Source organism: Lactuca saligna, chromosome 2 (genome assembly GCF_052625555.1).
Source record: "Lactuca saligna cultivar CGN05327 chromosome 2, ASM5262555v1, whole genome shotgun sequence".
NCBI lineage: Eukaryota > Viridiplantae > Streptophyta > Magnoliopsida > Asterales > Asteraceae > Lactuca > Lactuca saligna.
Genome location: NC_136418.1, coordinates 131,123,281 through 131,134,507, shown reverse-complemented (window position 1 = coordinate 131,134,507; position 11,227 = coordinate 131,123,281). Strand labels below are relative to the sequence as shown.

The following is an 11,227-nucleotide window of genomic DNA, read 5'->3' as shown; positions in this document are numbered from 1 at the left end:
TTTGCAACAATCATTATGATGAATTCTTTTAAAGATCTTTATTCTTTATAGACTTGTATTCTAATTTGAATTCTTTTGAAGATCTTTATCCTTGAAGCAACATAATTATTCAAATGAATAATTCTAACATTATATTCTATAAAAACAATAACCAACCTCTTTCCTTGATATTTTTCAAACACAATAATAATCATCACATAAAATATCAAACACCTTAAAACAAAAGAACTTGTTTTCTTTCAAGTAAATCTTTAAGTGGGTTTGCTCATATCAACAACTCCCAGCTCATAGTCCATGACTCCATGTTCCGTAATCATTAAACAGTTTACATACGAGCGAAATGTCAGTTTTACCCTCTTCCTTTCCGACCTCAAAAGTAACACATGTTCAATTCAAAATCCATTACCAAAAAGCCAAAAAAAACACAAGGCAAAGCACTTCCTTCTTATTGTTCTTATCATAGAAAGAATTTAAAATAATAAAACAAAAATCAAACCCCACCACAATTTCAACGTTACAAAAGGACTATTCTAATAAAATATTGACCATTTGAATCCCTACACATGGAAAAGCACAAGTTCTTTCTAAAGTTACATACTTTACAACAAGAACTCAAGATTCACAAAATAATTCAAACCACCCTAAAACCAAGCCAAAAATCACCCTCCAAAAAATCATGAATTAAAATTCCAAATCTACCCCTCTCATCACCTCCCATCCAATGAAGTAAACGATTCCGCAAACCCATAAGGCCGAGTCGGTATGCTCGTCTGCGTGTTGTCCAAACTTGGAAGAAACGAAGAAGACGAAGCATCCATTGTATGACTTCCTCCTTCAAAAGCTTGCCATTTCTTAAGGGCTTGTGGCAAAGACAAGTCAAGGTCAATTCCGTAAATATCCTCGGAACTTTCGTCAGAAGGTCTCCACATTTCAACTAGGGAAGACAATACGTTGACTGCATGGCTCATGTCGGGCCTTTGATATGGCTCGCGGGCACAACAGTGGCCCGCGAGTTCAGCCGCCTTGCTAACACTGGCTAGGTTTTCTTCGGTTAGGTCTAGGGTTTGATCGATTGACTTGCGGAAAGTATCCTTGTTGAGGTGCATTCTTCTAAACCATGTTACTAAATGCATGCTTTCCTCGGGTTGGCTTTCATCGAGTGCTTTTCGGCCCGTGATAAGTTCCATCAATATCACCCCAAAACTAAACACATCTACTTTTGTCGTCACACGCCCCGTAACTGCAATAAAAGATTAGCCAAGATAGAATTAAAAATACGCATTACTGCAAAATTCTTTCAGCAACCCTGAGCTGGCTCACACCATCCCACCCAAAAGCATCATGTTAAATGTAAATCAGATACACATCGGTCTGCTAGGCAAACTGACTCCTTGTGGGCACTACTTAAGCGCCTTGCAGACTGGCATAAGTAGTGCCCACAAGGAATCCAATCCACATTGGAATTGAAACTCTCAGATAGTAATAAAATGTAATTAAAAACCGTACTTGCATATTCGGGGGCTAGATAACCGAAAGTTCCGGCGATTCGTGTTTCGATTGAGCCTTTCCCTTCAGGAGCAAGACGAACGAGGCCAAAATCTCCAACTTTCGCCCGCATATCATCACCAAGTAGAATATTAGAAGGTTTCAAATCCCTATGAATAAAACTTTGTTGAGCCAAACCATGAAGATACTCAACACCTCTAGCCACATCCAAAGCAATAGCCAACCTTCGGGTCCATTCCAACGGGTTCAACCCTTCTTCGGGCCAATTAAACAAATGTCGACTCAATGTTCCTTGAGGCATATACTCATACACAAGAAGCTTCTCATTCCCATCAAGACAATACCCAAGAAGTGCCACAAGATTCCTATGCCTAACTTTTGTTAAAACCGCAATTTCTGACTGGAATTCGGCTAACCCTTTTCCCGTAATCACACCACATTCCATTCTTTTAACTGCAATCTTTGTTCCATCATGTAATTCGCCTTTGTACACAGTCCCGAATCCTCCTTGACCTAATATGTTTTCTTTACTGAAATTATTGGTCACCGATTTCAAGACTTGGATTGAAATTACCATATTGCCCGCTTCCACCATCTGGATATCGTTTCCTTCGGTGGCTTGGATCGTATGTGTCTCGCTAAGTCCACCTACACTAACACTCGACCCCGCGACTGTGATTTTTACACTTTCATTATCGGATCCTGAGTTTCGGGGGTGAATTACAATGGCATGGGGGCTTTGTACTCTGCTAAACTTCTTTTGCTTCTTCTTGTAAAGGCATAACGCCAGGATAGCGATCAAGAATATGACGATTATACCCCCAAGAACCGAAAACAAAACCACCCCAAGCCAGTTTTTTGACTTCTTTTTACCATTTAGCGAAACCCCAGTTGAATTTGGCGAATTTGAAGAGTTGGGTGAATTTGGATCGCTGGAATTAGTGATTACCTTTCCGATATTGGGATTTCCAGCTGTGTTTAGATCCAAATTACTCTTGAAAACTGGGATTTTGCCAGAGAGATTGTTGTTGGCGAGATCTAATTCGGTAAGAGCGGGAAGAGTGGTGAGCTCTTCGGGAATCGTGCCAGTGAGATTGTTGTTAGCAAGAACGAGTCTTTGAAGCGATTTCAAAGCTGAAAACTCAGGGGAAATCGTACCTGTGAGCCCCATTCTCTGAAAGTTAACAATGGTAATGTTGCCATTGTTGCACGTAATCCCAAACCAATCTGCACATGGATCGTTCCCTTTCCAATTATTAGCAAACTTTGGGGAATAATCCATTGATTTCGCGATTAACAACAACGTATTAACTCGAGGATCACAGTCACCAGGCTCAGGCAAACAGAAATTATTCGTATCCTTCGCCATATCTACTTTAACTGAATCATTAAACTTAGGCATGGGTCCTTGAAGCATGTTATTAGTCAAAGCAACAGATTTCAAGGATTCAAGATTGGTTAAAGACACAGGAACAGGACCTGTGAATGAATTGTCCCTAAGATTCAAGACCTCCAATCCTTTCAAACCCGAAAAATCAGGCAATGGACCTGAAAACGAATTGGAATGCAACCAGATCTCTTTCAAGAATGTCATGTTTTGTATAACATCGATCTTTCCACCGAGTTTCTGCCCGTTAACCCATAAAGATTCAAGTTGTGAGCCTGATAAACTCATGGGTAGTTCACCTTCCAATTCGTTGAAAGCCAAGTGCAAATTAACAAGACCCGGGAAATCATCCGGCCCAAAAAAATCGGGTATTTTACCAGTTATGTTAGCAGAAACAGCAGAGAAGTTCTGAAGAGTTGAAGCACTTTTGAGGCTTTCGGGTATGACCCAACTCGAAAACGGGTTGTTATCGATTTCAACAGATTGTAGAGAAGACATACCAGCGAAGAAATCAGCAGGAATCGAAGTAAACAAGTTGTTGCTAAGCATTAACACTTGTAATGAGCTTAACCCGTTTAAAGTGGGTAAAGGACCCGAGATATTGTTCCATTGGAGCTCCAAACGCTCAAGCTGAGTAAGATTCGAGAGGCTTGCGGGAAGTGTTCCTTGAAGATTTTGATGACCGATTTGGATACGGGTTACCCGCTTCTCATCTGAGCAACCGACACGGGTCCATTTGCATGGATTCGGATCAGACCAATCGAGATCTGGTGGCGGGTTGAGGGCCTCCTTGAGTGATAACATAACTTCAGCATCGTTGGCGTCGGATTGAGAGTATCCATGGAGGAAGATTGACGATAGTATTAGAACGATGGTGGACAAAAGCTTCAATCCCACATGAGTTCTCATCTTCTGTTAGAGAGAGAAAGAGAAAGAGAGAAATGTTCAGTTAGTGTTTGGGAGGTTGAAGAAGAAGCTGAACATGGCAACCCAAGGAAATACAGAGTTTGTGTGTTCTAATAAGGTAAATATTTATTTAGTCCTTAAACTTTCAGAATGTTTCAAATTTTACCCTATTTCTTTTTTGACCAAAAAAATGTCAACTTGGTTTGAGTGGGTTGAACACAAAGAATACAGCGAACTTTGTGTTAATTTTTTAATCTGATTATCAAAGAAAAAGCTTGAATCTTACAAAAAGTTTAAGCAACTTGATTACTATTACATTATATAAACTTTTATATAGTTTATAATATTTGTATTTTCATCGTCAATAAATTTTATATTAAATGTATGTTTAATAACACTTACTGAAAATTGAATGTAATAACCCGATAGCCGGTAGCAGAAAACTTCCAAAAACTATTAAAAGTTTCATACCAAAAATGCCCTAAAATACAGTTGATTGTGAATTATTATTACCAAACAATTTTTTTTTGCAAATACAAACACTTTGTGTTTTGGATTGTTCTAAAAGAATAAATAATTCAAATTCATTACTTTTTTTTTTATCTGATTTATCATTTAGCTATTGTAGATTTGTAGTCAATGTTCATCATGGCAATATTGATGTTCCATCAACAATTTTGTTTGATTTTATTTGTATATGAACATATAAACTTTTGATGATAAAGACGTGAATTTGTAACCCTATGGTTTCAAATCAATATTCTTTATCATATCTTGAAGTAGTGCATCTTAAAAAAAGCAAATACTACTAATTTTCGTCACCTTTCAAATTATTGTAACTTTTCAATGGATGTCTTAATTTGTATTTTATAACCTTTTATTTCGAAGGTTACAATAATTCTATTTTTTCTTTTGGATCGTGTCATGCTAAAAATATATAGTCCTTGTTAAATTAGTGCGAGATGTTAAGAGAAACTAAATACAAATATTTATAGATTTTTTCACATATTTAAATTCATATTTCTATGTTTTATAAACTCATAACGTTTTCAATCAAATTTCAATTAAAATATATAATGTAAGTCATCAATGGAATTGTGATTGTCAATATTTTCTTTATTGATTTCTTCTTACTTCCATCATGTCCCAATTGATGAATTAAATAGTTAAATAAGTCAATTTGATTAAAGTTAAAGCAAGTAATAAATGTAATCATCAAAGTATGAATATTGTATTAATAAATATATTTTTGTTTTATATAATGAAAAAGTTATGAGATCTTTATTTATGTGTCCAATAAACTACTAAAAAAACAAAAAGAAAAGTTTTTAAATAGCGAATGATCGTATTCTTCATTTACCATCGTAATTGATAATATATTAAGCTCTAATTTTCATGTTACATTAGAGCATACCACCAACACATCATTTAATTAATAATAAAAAAACGTAGATATGATATAATACCATTATAATTTTAAGGTACAAATTAAGTATTATAAAAACAAAGATAAAGAGATCCTCACACCACAACCACCCAAAAATAAAAAAAAATACATTGACAAATACAAGCCACAAGATGGTTGTGCATATCCAATTAATGATGACATTAAATTATTAAAACCAATCATGAAACGTGAAAACTAAAAGTCGTGGGTATAAATTGTGAACAGAAGAAAGGTTGAGTGGGGAAAATGTAAATTGGGTCTATGTAGCACATGGGGGTTGGAGCCCACTTAAAATATTTTGATTCTTGTGAAAACATGGGCCAAAAAGGCCTCATAAGAGCCAGGTTGGAGTTTTGATAGTTGCTTCTTTTTATGTATTTTTATTTTTATTTTAGTTTTAGCCTTTTCTAGTGCCAACTCCTTTCCCCAGGTTTCCCTCACCAACTTGTAATTCCCAAAATACCCCCACTCTCCAAATCTATACTCACCAAACTACCCTTGGTTACTCCATTCTTTTTCTAGAAGATATTCGATCTCCATTTATCCATTTATATGGTTTAAATGTTACTCCAATCTTTTTATAGACCGGCTGATATTTTGGTTTTTGGATGGATAGGAGGGAAGCATGCGTGTGTGGATTTTACTGGTGTATCTCCTCTCGTTGGTTTGGGGAGCAGAGGTTTTGCAGTTGGGCATGCCTCTTTGAAAGCCGTTGCGTGCAAAGTGGTAAAGCACGACAATGCATGTAGAGAAAATCAACATGTGTTTGTTCCTTTTGCATTCGATACATTTGGTTTTCTCGCACCAGAGGCGGTGGAGTTCCTTAACAGAATCCAACGAGTCATGCACTCTAATATCATATCTCCTAGATCCACAAATGTTGTTTTCAAAAGAATAGGTTTTGCCATCCAAAAAGGGTTAGCGGTGCAGCTTGTTGCCCGTTTGCCTTCAATCGATATGTATTGAATTCAATTTCGAAATTTAAAAATTAAAAAACTATTTGATTAATATTTTTAATTTTAATATTAAGTTTTTCTTCAAAAATATTTTGGTAGTTAGTAACAACAAATTTTATTTAATGTGTTATAAATGTGAGCTAGATACAAATAAGGTAGTAATAAATAAATAAATAATACTGTAAGTGTACGAACCGAATCATCTCACGCAATATGAAAAAACGCCATAGCACAATAAAGAATAGAGAGTAGTGTGAACAAATGATAAAAGAAAAAAACGTATGTGCAATAGAGTTACATAAAAGGGGTAAGGTTAAGCAACGTAAAATTATGTAGTAATGCCCCTAGTTTTAGGTAACAAATAACTACAATGAAACACTGTATATAGCACATGGAGAGATCAACTGAGAAAGATATGGTCAGGAAAAGATCAAGATGAAGGGGAAAGGAGGGGGGTGGAGCACAAAATATGTGGTATCTCTTTTTGAAATATATTGAGAGACTATTAGGCATATCTACTCTAATAAATGAAAATGACTTTGTCACATGTTCTTCTTTCATAAAATTAACCACATGTCATTTTGTCATAATTTGAGATATATTTATTTTCCACTTATCATTACTTTAATTTTCATTACAAATATATCATTAATTTAGTTTGCATAAATCAAACCTAGCATAATGACTATTAATTTCAAATTTTAAATTTCAATTTCAATTTCAAATAAATTTACAGTTTAAACCTTTATGTTTAACATTTTTTATAATTAACCCGTTTAGTACACACTAAACACAAAATTTTTATTTATTTATTTTTTGCATGTTTTTTTTCTGATAATTTTCACTTATTTCAGATTCAAATTCAAATAAATTTTCTATTTAATCGTTTGTACTTAACATTTTGTTTTAATCAACCCGTATCATATACGGGTCTCACAACTAGTTATAATAACAATTATTAGATTAGGAGGTTATTATCATTAGGAAATTTTCCTTTATTAGGCTTATTATTATAAGATTAGGATGTTATTATTGTCAGGAAAGTTTCCTTTTGACATATATTGGGATTCAAGAGACTCATATATAAATAACTATAGCATTTAATGAGAAAGACATGCATTGATTCCAATAACTATCATGGTGTCAAAGCATAATGTTTTCTCCCTCTCATAAAAGCTCACCCAAAGTCACTCCCCTCTCCTCTCATTCTCACAGAAACCGATTATATTGGCATTGGGTCCGATATCCTGACAGACGATGATCCATTTTTAGATACTGTGTTTTTATAGGAGACAACGTCATACCATGAATCTCTAACGTTGTTTGTGTGTTGGATTTGAAATTTATCCCTCCAACTCTCTTTACGTATCATGAGTAGTGAATCCAAGAGTTTTCTTGATTAGGGGGCTAGCAATTAACTATACGTTCGGGTCGAGACAAAATGGTCAAAATGATTGGGTCGAGTAAAAAATATCAGGTTTGATATAAATAGTCTACTTTTCTAGTAGTATAAAGAAAAAATTTACAAGTAATATACATTTAAACAAGAAAGATGTGTGATTAAATGGTACAATTATCATTTTATAAGTTTAAAAAAATCATATAACATACTATCGAACATAAGATTTCAAAGATCAGACAATTAACAAAATTTATCAATTTAACAAAATTTTAGTATATGATTGACTTCGGAGTTCAAATAAACATATGCCCTATAAACATAATTTGAAAATAAATATATAATATCTCTGGAAAATCAATTCATTTGGGATTTTAAAAATCATACAAAGAAAAATATAATTAAATTTGAAACTTAACTGACAAAATCAAGTCAATATCTTTGATTTAATGGGCCAAAGCATTGCGGTCTAAAGTTATGTAAAAGAGAAGATATAAGAACAGTTTATATGTAATGAATCAATTTTATATTTCTGTGTATTCAATGATTCAATTACATGGAGGTATTTATAAGTAATATATAAGAGAATTTAGCCCTTAAAGTAAATGATATAACATTTGTCTTTTTTGTAAGTTCAACTTTATCTTCTTTCTTTTCCATTAAATATAGTTGAAAATACAAAACTCCACATATTAAGCAACTTATTTCAATGTACAAGAAAACTTCAAAGCATTCGTAAACCAAACTTCGGTGTTTCAATTACCAAACACAAACATAAACCCAAAAACCTAGAAACAAAGAAAAAAAAACAAAATATTTCTCAAATTCAAATACAAGTTTACAACTTACCCATGAATTAAAAATTATTAAATTACAACCCTATTGGACCAAAAACGTGTATACGTGTACAAAAAAAACCCATGTCCAAATACACCCCCTGTGCACCATTTTTGCACCTTCATAAATACTTTGTTTTTCACAACAATCACATCCCCCAAAATTCTTTCCCCATTAAGACCTTTTTCAAGCCATTAACATCATAACATGATAACACACTGAATTGAATCTTGAATCTCGACTCTTGACCCCATCACACTGAAATTGTGCCACGTGTCTGTATGGCATCCTGTAGGCACTTAACAGCTCCATCATAATTTAAAAATCCCATGTACCAAAACTCATGACTATCCACTGATATCACCTGAATATATTTCTCAGATGAATTTGCCCTACTTGATGATGGGTTCACTTCCTTTAACTGCTGTAATGGTATTATCACCTATTAATATTTTAAAAAAAAAAAAAAATTAGTCTATTTAATAATTATAATATGTTTTTCAGCTACATTGCCTGAATATATATTGTACCTTATAATAGCTCCATTCGGTTTTGTCATTGGATTTATATGACAATGGGTTGTCACTACAGAATGCAAGTTTTGCAGTGGATACATATAAGACACCCATGACAGGGCCTGCTGACGTGGACAGGTAGCAAGCATATGAATTTTGAAGAATCTCTTCTGGAACTGTATCAAATGTCTGTCTGAATATCTTTTCATAGCCTCCTTCTGCTAGAACTTTAGTTCCCTGTGCTATTCTTCCTAATGCAGCATCTGTAAGACTAGGAGCCGTTTTCACTGATATAAAAACAAGAATTTAATGAAGAAATGTCATAATACATAGTTCTTAATGTATTGTTTTCAATAAATCAATTTGAGAATTAACTTTTCGGTTTTGTTCATAATATTGGAGTTGCTTCGAAAATGAGATTCGCCATTAGTCTCCTCAAATGTTTCATGTATTTGAAGCCTATCATGTTTAGTGTTATATGCAATTTGATAGGTTCCTTTTTTATACTCAAGAAAACTATCAGCATCATAGGCTATACATATTCCTAAATGCAGTTGAAAGGATTTAAAATTGGGGAATATTTTGCAATTTATATCAACTGGACTTATTTGATAGTTGTCTTGATCATATATGGTTTATCCACAATGACACAAATAGATGAATGAAACTAACTTGAAGGAAAAAGAAAGGCGAAGAAACATACAAAAAGAAAAGGTTAAAAACTTACAATGTTGCCAAGTATTGCCGGCGAGATCCTCTGCTTTTTTTGTAGCTTCTCCGACCTTCTTTCTCCATCTACCAAGAGCACCTTTAATATTGTCCATAGAATCTGTAAAACGCAGAAGAAACTGTGAATCTATGAACATATCGTCTGTTCTTATTAGTTGTTGTCCAATTACAACTCAATCCATGAACACTATTATATAAACTTCGGGAAAAGAGTAACATGCAAGACAAGAATTTCAATTTTTGCATACAAAGTATAACCTGAGAAGTGGAACTACGATAGGTATCCAAAGGCAATTTGAGAAATAATAAGTTTTTGCAGGCTTGGAAAGTAAGACAGGAAAAAACCTAACTGTTGATGTTGAATGCTGGAGAATTGGATGATCCCTGAGAACGATTAACATAAGGATTAGATGAATCGTAATCGTCATCACTCTTCTCCAGCGGTGGCAACGTCCTCTCCTCCACCAAATCATGACTCCACCGAACCGATTTCTTCGATCGGATAGCCGTCGGCGACGGCGAATAAGTTCCCGGTGTTGTTGTTGACGAAGAATGGTCATCAGTTATCTCAGCATTGTCCCTTTCAAGGGAAACCGGATGGGTTTTCGGGCTCGGATCCGGATCCTGAGCCAGCTTAACATGAATCGGGGAGTGATCGCGATCCGATGCATCCGATTTCTTCGTCAAGTTCTCTTCTCCTGTAGAACCGTTCGGCGATTCCATCATCTGGACAGGCTTTTTGATTGATAAAGCTTTTTAGTTCTAGCTTTTGAAGAACGGATGGAATTCGACGGCGCGTGAGGTGGCGCGTCAAAAAACGGCGCCCAACGCGGGATGCGAATGAAATCGAGTCTCTTTGTTTTCTATTACGATTTTCAGGTCCGACATTTTCAATATATTTCGCAGGGGAGATGAAATGGATTCCTCCTCCTTTCCTCTCTTGGGAAAAGAGATTCGATCTTGAAGTATTAACTAAAACCAAGTCTAACCCCTCAATTTCGAACTTCTTTTAACTTTAACCCTTGATCTAAAACTTTTAGGGGTAATTCTAGAAAGACTAAATTTCAAATTTGGCCCTTGGGGTTAGTAAAAAAAAAAGACAATAGATAAAAGTGAAAAATTGTCCATGTGGTATGTATTTTTTTAAGGTTTTAATCAAACTCCAACTTTTTTAGCTTCATGGTCATTTTGATCATTTTTGTACGTAAATTTGGTCCCTCGTAAAATTAAAATGACTGTAATGTTCTTCTGATATATTTTTTTATGTTTTTTTCTGTTTAATTTAAATGAAAAAGGAAATAAATAATTAATTTGTGCCTCTTTCTCTCTCTTTCTCTCCCCTCTCTCTCTCTCTCTCTCTCTCTCTCTCTTTCTCTCTGCCCTGTGCAAACCCATTTGCGATCCAACCCTTGTTCACAATCGATTCCAGCATTAGAGATGCAATTTCTTTCTTACAAACATTCGATTCCACCATCAAAGATCCGATTTACCATTCTCAAATAATCGATTCTTGCATTTGGATTGTATACCCTTCACCCTATTTTA

The 11,227-nt window shown here is 34.6% G+C and overlaps 2 protein-coding genes across 2 annotated transcripts; both read right to left on the bottom strand.

Moving 5' to 3' along the window:
- Positions 1-417: 417 nt before the first annotated feature.
- On the bottom strand, positions 418-3,891 carry TMK1 (transmembrane kinase 1). Its single transcript, XM_078980228.1, has 2 exons — positions 1,507-3,891; positions 418-1,240 (listed from the first exon to the last, which is right to left on the bottom strand). The coding sequence occupies exons 1-2, from the start codon at positions 3,800-3,802 to the stop codon at positions 708-710; spliced, it is 2,829 nt and encodes a 942-aa protein (XP_078836354.1). The 5' UTR covers positions 3,803-3,891; the 3' UTR covers positions 418-707.
- Positions 3,892-8,396: 4,505 nt separating this feature from the next.
- Positions 8,397-10,602, bottom strand: LOC145031633 (GLABRA2 expression modulator-like). Its single transcript, XM_078980227.1, has 4 exons — positions 10,033-10,602; positions 9,681-9,782; positions 8,969-9,240; positions 8,397-8,880 (listed from the first exon to the last, which is right to left on the bottom strand). Exons 1-4 carry the CDS (start codon positions 10,406-10,408, stop codon positions 8,692-8,694), a joined length of 939 nt encoding a protein of 312 aa, XP_078836353.1. The 5' UTR covers positions 10,409-10,602; the 3' UTR covers positions 8,397-8,691.
- Positions 10,603-11,227: the final 625 nt, after the last annotated feature.

Coding starts and splice junctions, on each gene's coding strand:
- TMK1 (XM_078980228.1), bottom strand. CDS start 3,802: ATGAGAACTCATGTGGGATTGAAGCTTTTGTCCACCATCGTTCTAATA. Junction 1,241..1,506: donor TCTAGCCCCCGAATATGCAA/GTACGGTTTTTA, acceptor CTTTTATTGCAG/TTACGGGGCGTGTGACGACA.
- LOC145031633 (XM_078980227.1), bottom strand. CDS start 10,408: ATGATGGAATCGCCGAACGGTTCTACAGGAGAAGAGAACTTGACGAAG. Junction 9,241..9,680: donor CGGCAATACTTGGCAACATT/GTAAGTTTTTAA, acceptor TTTTTATATCAG/TGAAAACGGCTCCTAGTCTT. Junction 8,881..8,968: donor CCGAATGGAGCTATTATAAG/GTACAATATATA, acceptor AAATATTAATAG/GTGATAATACCATTACAGCA.